The sequence below is a fragment of the Trachypithecus francoisi genome, unplaced genomic scaffold (assembly GCF_009764315.1).
Source record: "Trachypithecus francoisi isolate TF-2019V2 unplaced genomic scaffold, Tfra_2.0 Lachesis_group1, whole genome shotgun sequence".
Classification (NCBI taxonomy): domain Eukaryota; kingdom Metazoa; phylum Chordata; class Mammalia; order Primates; family Cercopithecidae; genus Trachypithecus; species Trachypithecus francoisi.
This window is the reverse complement of record NW_022681454.1, coordinates 82061930-82076921: the sequence shown is the minus strand read 5'-3', so window position 1 is coordinate 82076921 and position 14992 is coordinate 82061930. Positions and strand designations below refer to the sequence as shown.

Genomic DNA, 14992 nt, shown 5'->3' with positions numbered 1-14992 from the left:
CTGAGGCAGGAGAATTGCATGAACCCAGGAGGTGGAGGTTCCAGTGAGCTGAGATTGTGCCATTGCACTCCAATCCGGGTGACAGGGTGAGACTCCGTCTCACAAAAAAAAAAAAAAGGAGTGTTCAGTTGAAGGAGCTTAGGTTACATAAGCCTGATGGGCTCTGCGAATGTCAGGATTCTTCATCTTACCAGTATTCTTGGCTTTTTTTACTTTTTTAAACTACTAATTCTTTAGCTGTAACACTGATGGTGAGTTCTCACATTATTGATTTAATTTCTTCTGATGAAAAGTTGAACAAATGCTGTATTTAGAGTTTATCTTTAAATTGACTTGACTCCAAATGATTTGTGAAGAAAGGTCATGTTCTCAGCCAGATGTCTGTCTGCCTACTCATTTGAAGCACTGTATCTATGTCTTGTTCATTTGTGTAACATTAAGATATTTGCCTGAGTAGGAATGACTCTGGGCTTGTTCGCTATGTACAGATAGTCTTTGAGGTAACTAAGACTTTTTAAAGATTGTTTTACAAATACTATAAAGGGTCATATTTTTACATTTTTTAGAGATGATCTCGACAGGAAACTGCAGGCTATTGCTGTTTCAAAACTACTGAAAAGTAGCTCGAATCAAGTGATATTTCTGGGATATATCACTTCAGCACCTGGCTCCAGAGATTATCTACAGCTCACTGAACATGGCAATGTGAAGGTAACATAATCTTAATAGGATTTATAATTTATTAAGTAAAATACTTCTTTTTCTTTCATGTTTTTTAAAAAATCAACCTCATCTAACAATTTAATGTGCAGTCTGAGTATCTACTGCTGCATAGAAAATCACCACAAAGCATACGAGCTTAAAACAGCAGCAATCTTCTATTTGCTCACAAATCTGCAATGCGGACAGGGCTCAATGGAGGTAGCTCGTCTCTGTCCCATGCAGGGTCAGCTAGGTGCCTCAACCAAGGACTAGAGGATCTACTTCACAGTAGATTTATAGGTCGCAAGTTGTGCTTTAGGCTAGGGACCCTGGTTCCTCGCCATGGGCTACTTGGGCTTCCTTCCTGCATGTTGGCTGACTTTCAATAATGAGTATCCCTAGAGAACCAGAAAAAACCTATATTGCTTTGTATGACATAGCTTTATAAGTCATATACTGTTACTTCCGGTGTCATCACAAGTCTGATCACATTAAACTCTTGATGGGAGGAATATAAAAACCACATGATAAGAATACTAATGGAAAGTACGATTTTATTGTAGCCATGTTTAGAAAACACAATCTGCCACATTATGAAAGTTAATTATGGGGCTGGGCATGGTGGCTCATGCCTGTAATTCTAGCACTTTGGTAGGCCAAGGCGGGCGGATCACGAGTCAGGAGATCGAGACCATCCTGGCTAACACGGTGAAACCCCGTCTCTATTAAAAATACAAAAAATTAGCCGGGCGTGGTGACGGGTGCCTGTAGTCCCAGCTACTCGGGAGGCTGAGGCAGAAGAATGGCATGAACCCGAGAGGTGATGCTTGCAGTGAGCTGAGATTGCACTCCAGCCTGGGTGACAGAGTGAGACTCCATCTCAAAAAAATGTAAATAAATAAATAAAATAGAAAAAGAAAGTTAATTATGGCATTGAGAGTAAAAGACAAAATGAAATGCCTCTTAGAGAGAATGGCTAATCAGCCAACAGGGCCACAGCAGATGACACTGAATTACTCTCCCTTTTCAGGTCTAAAACACTTGAATTTGTCAGTGTACCAGAATATAATAATGTTCTGGGGAACTGCCACACAAAAAAATTCTCAGAAGATTTATATATATATATATATATATATATATATATGATATGTGAGATATATATATATATATACTATAATGCCAAATGAATTAATTTAGAATGAGAATATGATTGTTATATTTAGTTATGCCCTATGCAGATGTCTTGGTTCCTTTCATTCTGTTTTTTTTTTTTTTTTTTTGAGGCGGAGTCTCGCTCTGTCGCCCAGGCTGGAGTGCAGTGGCCGGATCTCAGCTCACTGCAAGCTCCGCCTCCCGGGTTTACGCCATTCTCCTGCCTCAGCCTCCCGAGTAGCTGGGACTACAGGCGCCCGCCACCTCGCCCGGCTAGTTTTTTTGTATTTTTTTAGTAGAGACGAGGTTTCACCGTGTCAGCCAGGATGGTCTCGATCGCCTGACCTCGTGATCCGCCCGTCTCGGCCTCCCAAAGTGCTGGGATTACAGGCTTGAGCCACCGCGCCTGGCCTCATTCTGTTTTATCTCATGTCTTGAGATAATATCTGCAGAGAAAAAAGCTTATCCATCTTATGTTGATTTTACTACTTTAACTCTTCTTAGGGTGTAACATTATTTACAGAGCTTGGAAGGCAGGTGAAAGAGAGCATGGCATGATGAGAATTTTCTGCATGTGACAGAAAATAACAGAGATCGTATTTCTTTATGTAAAAATCTGGGCAGGTGAATCAGCACTGGAATGGCACTCTGTGGTGTTTGGAATCTGTGTTCTGTTGTGTGCTTCCATTTGACAAGGCCTATATTTCCAAACCAGCAGCCTTTAGGTTGTAGGTAGCAGGATAGAGGAAGGGATGAAGAAGGGGCTAAGAGCATATGCTAGTCCCCTCTAAAGGCAAGTCCCAGAAACTGATCTCTAACACTTCTACTTATATTTCACTGACATAAATTTAGTCGAATGGACATACCTTGCTGTACAGAAAATTGAGAGGTACAGTGTTTAGTCCTGATGGCCATATGCAAAGCTAAAAATACTACAATTTTGGAAGAAGGGCAAGGCAGATATTAGGAAGATGATTTAGTCTCTGCATTTTTTTGGATAGGCAGAAATTAGAGTGTTAAAACAACAGCGGTCATCTATTTGCTCACGAATCTGGAGTTTAGACAGGGCTCAATGAGGATAGCTCATGTCTGCTCCATGCAGGATCAGCTAGAAGGCTCAACTAGGGACTGGAGGATCTACTCAGTAGATAATTCACAGGTGGCAAATTGGTGCTTTGGGCTGGGGACCCGGGTTCCTCACCATGGGCTGCTTGGGCTTGCTCTCTTCCTTGCAGCTGGCTTCCAACAGTGAGTATCCCAAGAGAAAAATAAAAAGCCTATATTGCCTTGTATGACTTAGGCTTGGAGCCACAGATGGATCCTTGATTTCTCACTCTGGTCAGAGGGATTATGATACTGACATTCATTTTTATAGAGAATACAAAAGGAAGAAACGTTTGACAAAGAAGATAAGTTCAGCTTTGGGCTGAGTTTGAGGCATCTGTGGAACATTAATGGAGATGTCCAATAGGTAGGTGCATATACAGATCTGGAATTCAGCAGGACAGTGAGAACTAGAGTTATAGATTAAGGGGTGGCCACCATGTAGGGAAGCGTTGAAGCCGTGGAAGTGGGTGATATTGCTAGTAATTAGAGAAGTGCAAATTAGACTGCTAGAATTAGAGAAGTGCAAAAGGAAGACCAAATAAAGCCCCGATGAAGCCACATTGAATGTGGCCATCATGGGGATGGAGATGAAGGAAGAGAAGACAGATTATTTCAGGAAAGGGAGTAAGGAGAGTTCAGAAGAGGAAAACCTGGAAAGTGTGTACTCACAGAGACTATATCAGTTGTTCATCACTATGTAACAAACCACCTCAAAACATAGTGACTTAAAACTGTAACAAGTGAATATTTTCATGATTCTTTGGGTTGACTGGGTGGTTTTCTGTTCTTGCCTGGGTTCTCCTGTGTAGTCAGCTGATGGCTTACTTATGGCAGGAGGGTCTAAGATAGCCCCACACATGTGTCTGGGCCCTGGTGCTGGACCTCTCTCTCTTCTCATGGCCTGTCATTATTTATTAGCCTAGATGATGCTGCATTTACCAGCTGTGTGACCTTGGGGCAAGTTGCTTAGCCTTTCTGGGCCTCAAGTTCCACATCTGAAAAGTGGTGAGAGCTATATCTGTGGAATCATAGGGTTGTTTGAGGATGAAATAGAAGATAACGTCTGTAAAGCCCTCAGACTTACATGACATATATTATGTGTGTCTGGCTGTATGTCAAAAATAAAATAAGAGAAATGTGTAAGTATATGGTCTATAAATCACAAAGGAATATTAGACAAGATGAAATTTGGAAAGTCTAAGTAAAAATTGCATCCTAATAAGGGCATTCTTACATTGTGTGTGTGCATGTGCATGTGTGTGTGAAGGATATACATGGTGTTAAGAAAAATTTGATTTGATTTTCACCTAATCCTCTCTTGGTTTCCACTGTCATGGTCAAAAGCTGTGTCAAAATTCGCAGTGGATTCTTATATTGCTCTTTTTAGGAGGAAGTTTATTAATGTGGAGAAGAGTTTTAATCATTAATGCTTGGATGAACAGATCTTTCTCTTAAAGAAATGAGTATTTAAATCCTGCAGTCTTAAAACTTTACAGCATCTTTATTTTTTATTTTTTTTGCAAGACTTACAGCATCTTTAACAAATTGAATAAACAAAATGATAGTTAAATAGATTTATAGTTTATTATTCCTCATACTACAGCTAAAGTTTTCTATTTTCCCAAGACAAACCAGAACAGTGCTTCTTTATTTTCTTCATCAACATTTTAAATTTAATTTTTAAAATGTATGATAATTTTTATGTATACAAAAGGTATATGCGTGTGTGTACTCTAAACAACAATAAAGGTTGATGAATAGACATCCATGTGTCTACCACTAAGCTTAAGAAAAAAATAATTATATAATAAATGGTGATGTATTCTTTTAGTGATTTAAAAATGCGTTTTTAATTAAATGTTAACAGTAAAATTCAGAAGTGGTGAAAAGTCAGGTGTATTTTTTATATATAAGGCATTTAAAAAGAAGAAAATGGAGCTTTCTTTCTTCAGAATAAATGCCTCATATTTATAGTTTCCCAACACATGATAGAAAAGAATATATTTCTGTTCTCTTTCTTTGATGAATAATAACCTTGGTCTCAAGCTCTCAACATCAAAAAGACTCATGATTGCTCCCCAAATGTTCTTATTTCCATGATTCAATTTAACAAACACAGATGGAGCACCTGCTCAACACCAGGTTTTATGCTAAGTGCCAGGTGGCCAAAAGTGATTAAGAGTCCCTCTGTGCAGGAGTGGGAGGATGGAGACGTAGAAACAGATACCTGGCATGATGGCGTAGCTAGTGTGTGTAAAGTACTGTACAGGATGACCAATGAAGGTGCGGTCAGTGCTGTTGGGGATGAGAGGCTTGGAAAGCTGCCAGGAGCCAGGGTCTATGTTGTAATCGCTGATTTACCTAAGTCAGTCTCCAGACCTCCTTCCTCTTTGTCTTCTCAGCATGTAGTACAGAAGCTAGATGGGCACATAGCAGGTGCTCAATAAATATATATAGAAAGAGCAAATAATTTGGACCAAAAAAGATCAGTAGGAGCCAGGAAGAGAAAACAGCATGTACAAAGAGAGATTTATCATGTAGGTAACACATTTTTTGGCAATGTGGAATAGAGCTTTGTTTTTTATGCTTTAAACATTCTTCTCTCTGCTCTTTATTAGGATATCGACAGCACTGATCATGACAGATGGTGTGAATACATTATGTATCGAGGACTGATCAGGTGAGCACAGGGGTTTGATTTTGTTTTTAATCTATTGTTGCTGCAATCTTTTGGGTCTATCTGAGAAGGAAGAACAACTTTATGGAGGCAATTAATTTTTGTTGCTTTTTATAAACATTGAGATGACTATACAGTTTAACATCTTTTTCAAGGCATAGTCTCATAATTTACAAAAGTAGAAATAGCTTAGCAAATTAAGCTTGTGTAAGAGGATACTGAGTAGGCTATTAAGCAAGGTGAATATGTAACTGTCAACACATGTGAGGAATGGCACCATTTTTGAATGTATGGTTTAGTGGAAACATCATGGACCATTGGATGAGAAAGTCCTGGGCTTGAGTTCCAGCCTTGCCAGCTTCTAATCAATAATCCTGGGTAAGTTAACTAATTTGATGGGGCCATTACTATACTGTAGTGAGATCTCTAGGTAAATTATATTAAAAAAAATCATTCCACATAAAAATATAACCCAAGTATATCATATACATGCATATGTGTGTGTATGATATACTTGGTTAATATACATTTGGATACATACAGTCATGTGCTGCTTAATGATATCTTCAGTCAACAACAGACCACATCTACAATGGTAGTTGATAAGATATAATATCATACTTTTACTGTACCTTTTCTATGTTTAGATACACAAATACCATGGTGTTACAGTTGTCTACAATATTCAGTACAGTCACATGTAGTACAGGTTTGTAGCCTAGGAGCAATAGGCCATACCATATAGCTTAGGTGTGTAGTAGGCTATACCATCCAGGCTGGTCTAAGTGTGCTCTATGGTGTCCACACAATGGTGAAATCGCCTATGACACATTTCTTAGAATGTATTCTTGTCGTTAAGTGACACATGACTGTATACCTACATATGTGATCCAAAATAATACAGCTGAGACTTTAAAATTCAAATATGTAACCGTACAAATCAGTTTTGAAGGCAGTATTTGTATCAATAAAGCAAGGAGCAGTTTAATACCAAAAAAGAGGGACTAACCATTCATTCATTCATTCATTCATTCATTCATCCAACAAGTATTTACTAAATCCTCTTTATATACTGGGTATTGTTCTCAGGAGTGGGGATACAATAGGAAAAAACCAAAATCCTTGACTGTCATAGAACTTACATTGCAATGGAAGGAGACATAAAATAAGCAGATAAGAAATGACAGGCTATGACAGGTGGAGATATGCATGATGAAAGAAAAACAATAAATCCAGGTGAGAAGGTAGGGTGTGCTGGGGGTGGCTGTTATAAAGAGTGGGCAGGGTATGATGGAGTGACTTCTGGGCAGCACCTCAAGTGGAAGGAGGGACCCCACCTGTGTATATACCCTGAGGAAGAGCACTTCAGGCAGGGGAGGCAGGGAAAGTTTGAGAGGAGGATGCTGGACGTTGTGGGGGTAAGATCAAGGAGGCCAGTGTGGCTGGAGTAGAGTGACAGAAGTGATGTGAGTATGGCAGCTGGTGGTAGATGATGTACACAGTGGGTCGATTCAGAGGTTCCTCTACATACAAACTTCTTCCACAGAGGGAACATGCTGGAGACCTTCCCTGAAACACTCAAGGGTTCTCCTGTTAGGACGGAATGTGTCTGGAGATATTTGATTTGAGCCCCCTAACTGCCATCCTGGGGACAATGTGAGGAGCCTTGGTGTGGGCTCCTAGGACAGACTTCTCTGACCCTTAGTCTCTTCTCCATATAGAGCAGTTCATCACCCAAAGGCATCTTGGCATCGCCTGCCTGAAGATAGGGGCTGACATTAATGGATCACTCTTTAAATAACCTTATCTTCTAAGATCTGTGGCCTACATTTATGAGAGAAAATAGTTGCTTTCTGGGATGGTATAGAATCATGGAGTCAACTCCTCTCCCAGTGGGGATATGGCTTGTTCGGTTATGAGTTACAGTCCAGTGAAAGCAAATTGTTAGTTTCTCTTGCTCTAGACCCCATTTGCCATTCAACAAGTATTGATCTAGCAGAATGGATGCCAGGCAATAGGGATAAAGCTGTAAACAAAACAGAGAAGGATCCCTATGCTGGTGGAGGGAGGATGGACAAAAATCATGATAAATAATTCCTGGATGATCTATTTTAGAAGATGACGAGGGTGGTGGGAAAAACGAAGCAGGGGAAGGAGCTTCCAGCATATAGAGGTGGGGTGCGATTGTAAGTAGGGAGCTGGGTAGGTCTTACTGAGAAGATGACATTTCAACCAAGATTGCAAAGAGGGAGCCATTTGGTCACCTGGCAGAAGATACTTCCTGGTAGAGGGCTGAGCTAGTGCTGCATGTGTTTGAAGAAAAGTGAGGCTAGTGTGGCTGGAAAGGGTTGGGTTGGAATGGGGTGAGAGGCAGCGAGGAGGGAAGGAGAGAGTGTGTGGGCAGGCAGGGAAGAGAACAAATCTTGTAAGGATCTGTGAATCCTTAGTAAGCACTTTGGACATTACTTAGTAAAATAGTGACCTTTACTGGTTCTTGGACAACTCAATGGAGCTATATGCTTACTGAGGTGGGCCAAGGAGGCCCTTGAGATGCTAAGATTGTTTCGGTTATGCCACTAACTCAGAAAGTCTGAAAGGCACATCACATGCCCAAATTGCTGTGGAACAGATAGCTTGACTATAATTTGGTGTTTCCAAAGTGTTACGGTAGGACTGAAGGTGCTAAAGGGTGAGTTTTGTATAGTATTTTATATCTAAGATTGAAAACACTATTTCTGTTTAAATATTTGTTAAAGCAATTGTTTAAATGAGATATCAGGAATTCTAGAAAATGACTTTTCATATAGGCTGAAATAGGTATAATTTCAAGTTGTAAAAAATGTTGAGAACCAAGGAACAGTGGTATTTATAGTAACTGGTGCCCATAATAGCTCATTGTTGGGCTCTGAAACCTTTATTACCTCTCCTTAGGAGAATGGGATGGCAGAGTATATATATATAAAGTATATATAAAAATATTATATCATATATAATATATATTTATTTATGTATGAATTTAATACTCTGTGACATAACAAAATACCATAGACTGGATGGTCTAAACAACAGAAATTAATTTTCTTTCAGTTCTGTAGATTCTAAGACCAAGATTAAGGTGCCAGCAGAGTTGGTGTCTGGTGAGGACTGTCCCCTTGGGTCGCAGATAACTGTCTTCTTGCCATGTGCCCTCATGGCCTTTCCTTGGGTTGTGCCTGTAGAGAGAGAGTGAGCTCTCTGGTGTCTCTTCTTATAAAGTCATTTGTCCTGTAGGATCAGGTCTCCCCACTCATGACCTCATTTCACGTTAATTATTTCCTAGGAAGACCCATCTCCAAATACAGCCACACTGGAGGTTAGAGCTTCAACAAATGAATTTGGGGGGGAACACAAAATAGGAGGATGATTTTTAAAATTCCCATATTAATGAAGTTAGGAACTAGGGTTTTTCAGTTTCTCTCCACAAAACTAATTTTGTAAGCTTTCATCTCAATCACCAAGTTCAATGCCCTACATGTAGTAGGTAGTAGGTGCTTTTTTTTTTTATGATTCTATTTATTTATTTATTATACTTTAAGTTCTAGGGTACATGTGCATAACGTGCAGGTTTGTTACATATGTATACTTGTGCCATGTTGGTGTGCTGCACCCATCAACTCGTCAGCACCCATCAATATGTCATTTATATCAGGTATAACTTCCAATGCAATCCCTCCCCCCTCCCCCCTCCCCATGATAGGCCCCAGGGTGTGATGTTCCCCTTCCCGAGTCCAAGTGATGTCATTGTTCAGTTCCCACCTATGAGTGAGAACATGCGGTGTTTGGTTTTCTGTTCTTGTGATAGTTTGCTGGGAATGATGGTTTCCAGCTGCATCCATGTCCCTACAAAGGATGCAAACTCATCCTTTTTTATGGCTGCATAGTATTCCATGGTGTATATATGCCACATTTTCTTAATCCAGTCTGTCACAGATGGACATTTGGGTTGATTCCAAGTCTTTGCTATTGTGAATAGTGCCGCAATAAACATGCGTGTGCACGTGTCTTTATAGCAGCACAATTTATAATCCTTTGGGTATATACCCAGTAGTGGGATGGCTAGGTCATATGGTACATCTAGTTCTAGATCCTTGAGGAATAGCCATACTGTTTTCCATAATGGTTGAACTAGTTTACAATCCCACCAACAGTGTAAAAGTGTTCCTATTTCTCCACATCGTCTCCAGCACCTGTTGTTTCCTGACTTTTTAATGATTGCCTTTCTCACTGGTGTGAGATGGTATCTCATTGTGGTTTTGATTTGCATCTCTGTGATGGTAAGTGATGATGAGCATTTTTTCATGTGTCTGTTGGCGGTATGGATGTCTTCTTTTGAGGAATGTCTGTTCATATCTTTTGCCCACTTTTTGATGGGGTTGTTTGTTTTTTTCTTGTATATTTGTTTGAGTTCTTTGTACATTCTGGATATTAGCCCTTTGTCAGAGAGTAGATTGCAAAACTTTTCTCCCATTCTGTAGGTTGCCTGTTCACTCTGATGGTAGTTTCTTTTGCTGTGCAGAAGCTCTTTAGTTTAATGAGATCCCATTTGTCAATTCTGGCTTTTGCTGCCGTTGCTTTTGGTGTTTTAGACATGAAGTCCTTGGCCATGCCTATGTCCTGAATGGTACTACCTAGGTTTTCTTCTAGGGTTTTTATGCTATTAGGTCTAACATTTAAGTCTCTAATCCATCTTGAATTAATTTTCGTATAAGGAGTAAGGAAAGGATCCAGTTTCAGCTTTCTACTTATGGCTAGCCAATTTTCCCAGCACCATTTATTAAATAGGGAATCCTTTCCCCATTGCTTGTTTCTCTCAGGTTTGTCAAAGATCAGATGGCTGTAGATGTGTGGTATTATTTCTGAGGACTCTGTTCTGTTCCATTGGTCTATAGCTCTGTTTTGGTACCAGTACCATGCTGTTTTGGTTACTGTAGCCTTGTAGTATAGTTTGAAGTCAGGTAGCATGATGCCTCCAGCTTTGTTCTTACGACTTAGTATTGTCTTGGCAATGCAGGCTCTTTTTTGGTTCCATATGAATTTTAAAGCCGTTTTTTCCAATTCTGTGAAGAAACTCATTGGTAGCTTGATGAGGATGGCATTGAATCTATAAACAGCCTTGGGCAGTATGGCCATTTTCACGATATTGATTCTTCCTATGCATGAGCATGGTATGTTCTTCCATTTGTTAGTGTCCTCTTTTATTTCACTGAGCAGTGGTTTGTAGTTCTCCTTGAAGAGATCCTTTACATCCCTTGTAAGTTGGATTCCTAGGTATTTGATTCTCTTTGAAGCAATTTTGAATGGAAGTTCATTCATGATTTGGCTCTCTCTTTGTCTGTTACTGGTGTATAAGAATGCTTGTGATTTTTGCACATTAATTTTGTATCCTGAGACTTTGCTGAAGTTCCTTATCAGCTTAAGGAGATTTTGGGGCTGAGACAATGGGGTTTTCTAAATATACAATCATGTCATCTGCAAACAGGGACAATTTGACTTCTTCTTTTCCTAACTGGATACCCTTGATTTCTTTCCCTTGCCTGATTGCCCTAGCCAGAACTTCCAAGACTATGTTGAATAGGAGTGGTGAGAGAGGGCATCCCTGTTTTGTGCCAGTTTTCAAAGGGAATTTTTCCAGTTTTTGCTCATTTAGTATGATATTGGCTGTGGGTTTGTCATAAATAGCTCTTATTATTTTGAGGTACGTTCCATCAATACCGAATTGATTGAGCGTTTTTAGCATGAAGGGCTGTTGAATTTTGTCAAAAGCCTTTTCTGCATCTATTGAGATAATCATGCGGTTCTTGTCTTTGGTTCTGTTTATATGCTGGATTACGTTTATTGATTTGCGAATGTTGAACCAGCCTTGCATCCCAGGGATGAAGCCCACTTGATCATGGTGGATAAGCTTTTTGATGTGCTGCTGAATCCGGTTTGCCAGTATTTTATTGAGGATTTTTGCATCGATGTTCATCAGGGATATTGGTCTAAAATTCTCTTTTTTGTTGTGTCTCTGTCAGGCTTTGGTATCAGGATGATGTTGGCCTCATAAAAAGAGTTAGGGAGGATTCCCTATTTTTCTATTGATTGGAATAGTTTCAGAAGGAATGGTACCAGCTCCTCCTTGTACCTCTGGTAGAATTCAGCTGTGAATCCATCTGGTCCTGGACTTTTTTTGGTGGGTAGGCTATTAATTGTTGCCTCAATTTCAGAGCCTGCTATTGGTCTATTCAGGGATTCAACGTCTTCCTGGTTTAGTCTTGGGAGAGTGTAAGTGTCCAGGAAATTATCCATTTCTTCTAGATTTTCTAGTTGATTTGTGTAGAGGTGTTTATAGTATTCTCTGATGGTAGTTTGTATTTCTGTGGGGTTGGTGGTGATATCCCCTTTATCATTTTTTATTGCGTCTATTTGATTCTTCTCTCTTTTCTTTTTTATTAGTCTTGCTAGCGGTCTGTCAACTTTGTTGATTTTTTCAAAAAACCAACTCCTGTATTCATTGAATTTTTGGAGCGATTTTGTGTCTCTATCTCCTTCAGTTCTGCTCTGATCTTAGTTATTTCTTGCCTTCTGCTAGCTTTTGAATGTGTTTGCTCTTGCTTCTCCAGTTCTTTTAATTGTGATGTTAGAGTGTCAATTTTAGATCTTTCCAGCTTTCTCTTGTGGGCATTTAGTGCTATAAATTTTCCTCTACACACTGCTTTAAATGTATCTCAGAGATTCTGGTATGTTGTATCTTTGTTCTCATTGGTTTCAAAGAACATCTTTATTTCTGCCTCCATTTCGTTATGTACCCAGTAGTCATTCAGGAGCAGGTTGTTCAGTTTCCATGTAGTTGAGCGGTTTGGATTGAGTTTCTTAGTCCTGAGTTCTAGTTTGATTGCACTGTGGTCTGAGAGACAGTTTGTTATAATTTCTGTTCTTGTACATTTGCTGAGGAGTGCTTTACTTCCAATTATGTGGTCAATTTTGGAATAAGTGCGATGTGGTGCTGAGAAGAATGTATATTCTGTTGATTTGGGGTGGAGAGTTCTATAGATGTCTATTAGGTGCGCTTGGTGCAGAGATGAGTTCAATTCCTGGATATCCTTGTTAACTTTCTGTCTCATTGATCTGTCTAATGTTGACAGTGGAGTGTTGAAGTCTCCCATTATTATTGTATGGGAGTCTAAGTGTCTTTGTAAGTCTCTAAGGACTTGCTTTATGAATTTGGGTGCTCCTAGTAGGTGCTTAATGAATACTTATTGGACAGTAATGGGAGATCCTCTACTTTAATGGAAGATTTGGATTGTCAGATTCCTCAGTTTCAAGACTCTTTTTGTATCTTTGAAGACAGTGTCTGTTAAATGGGTTAGAACTTTGATCTTAGAGTTGGGAATAAATAACCTAGATTTACTAAAGACAGTAACCTAGAATTAGACAAAAGTGTACAGATTTAGGACTTGAGCCCAGACAATGCATTAAGCTGTCTGACAGCTCAGAGTTGTGTCTGATGTTCAGTCACAGCTCTGCTTACCTTTCCCCGTGGGCAGACTTGCTGTCTCTGCTGGTACCACTCTGGGTTTCTGTTTCTATTTTGCATGGAGTTACAGGCATGTGGTTATAGGCTTTGTTTTAAGTGCTTCTCTTCTCCTGCCACTCAGGTCCAAGCTCCCATCATCTTTTACCTAAGTTATTACAGTGGCTTCATAACTTGTCTCCCTGCTTTGATCCTTTCCCTAAAGGTGATTTTCTACCTGATAGCTGCCACAGACCTCTGCTTCAAACCCTTCTGATGGATTCTCATCTCACTCTCAAAAACAAACAAACAAAAAACAACAAAAACAGAAATCTGAGGTCCTCACAGTGGCCTGTGAGGAAGGCTTTGCCTGTTCCCTCTTATGCACTTCACTCCAGTCATGGTGGAGTTGGGCCCCAAAATACCAAGCATATTTCCACCTCAGGACCTTTGCATTTGCTGTTCCCCTTCCCTAAACAGCATTTCTCCAGGATCTCTATGGCTTGATCCCTCCCTTCATTGAATTTTTGCTCTAGTGTCACTTTATTGCAAACGTATGTCCTGACCATCCACCATAAGATAGCAACCTCTGCTACTTATCACTGCCTGTTCTTCCTCTGCATTTACCCCAATACTTACTTATCTATCACTACTTGACTGATTGTAAACATACATATGTGTTTATTGCATCCTTCCCTACTAGAATGAAAGTTCCATGAGAGCAAGGACTTCATTTTATTCACGACTTATTCCCCAACACCCAGAACAGTGCTTGCATGTGGTAGGCACTCCATATATATACATATGTGCTTCATTGAATAAATGAATGACTGAAGCTGACCTAAGTCTTTTTTTCTGGAAGAGCACAATGTAATAAAATAAAATGAATTCTTTGTTGTTAATGATTCCCCCTGTTTTCCACGTGAGCTTCTCAAATAAGAACTCTTTGTATAATGTCTACAAAGTGATTGAATTTCCCCAGGAATTGAAAGCTCTCAGCCAAAATAGGATATGGAATTTTTTTCAGATATATAAAAATCTTTGATTTTAGACTTGAAATTTGGCTGAAAATATGCATGCGGCATTTGTATTTTTAAAAGTAAGAAAGAATTTAGGCAAACACCCCTGTCATTCTGAAGAATTCCTGTTATTAGCTCAAAACATGATTGTATGGGAGACAATTTGCATGGCTAGAATATTCATTAGTATAAAAAAAGTAAAGTAAGTTGCTAAGAATAGTTACTTAATTAAATCTATATACATATTCTTTATTCATTTATATCATAAAAGCAATATTTTGCCAATATTTAGATTAACAATTTAACTTAATTCCAGTTGTGATATTCAGAGTAGAGTCAGAAGTGGGAAACTGGCTTAATAACAAAGGTGGTATCACTTGGATCTCATTAGATTTCCATGTAATAATAAAACCTTTACAAATCATTTCTGTTTCTGCTACAGGTTGGGTTATGCAAGAATCTCCCATGCTGAACTGAGTGATTCAGAAATTCAGATGGCAAAATTTAGGATCCCTGAAGACCCCACTAATTTTAGAGACAATCAGAAAGTGGTCATAGACCACAGAAAAGTTCCCAAGAAAATTCATTTTAATCCCAGGTGAGTTCCTTTATGTTGTAGTTCAGTTATAAGCTACCGCATCCCTCTATGGAACCTACATATTCCCTCAAAATGAGCTAAAAATTATATCTTGTCCTAGAGGTTTATTCAGGGTAAGGGAGCCTGTGACAAATATGATAAAATCCAGTTGGGGTTGAAGTTATGGTGCTTGCTTTCTGGAATCAAGAAATATGTTGTAACCTCAG

The 14992-nt window shown here is 39.3% G+C and overlaps 1 protein-coding gene across 3 annotated transcripts in view; it reads left to right on the top strand.

The window, feature by feature from the left end:
- The window catches only part of CWH43 (cell wall biogenesis 43 C-terminal homolog), a 98488-nt gene that overhangs the window by 57279 nt on the left and 26217 nt on the right, over positions 1-14992 (top strand). For all 3 annotated transcript variants that reach the window (XM_033214710.1, XM_033214709.1, XM_033214711.1), the window contains 3 exons: positions 567-711; positions 5580-5641; positions 14631-14786. In XM_033214710.1, the coding sequence (XP_033070601.1) occupies positions 567-711; positions 5580-5641; positions 14631-14786 (363 nt within the window). The remainder of the gene's footprint in view (positions 1-566; positions 712-5579; positions 5642-14630; positions 14787-14992) is intronic.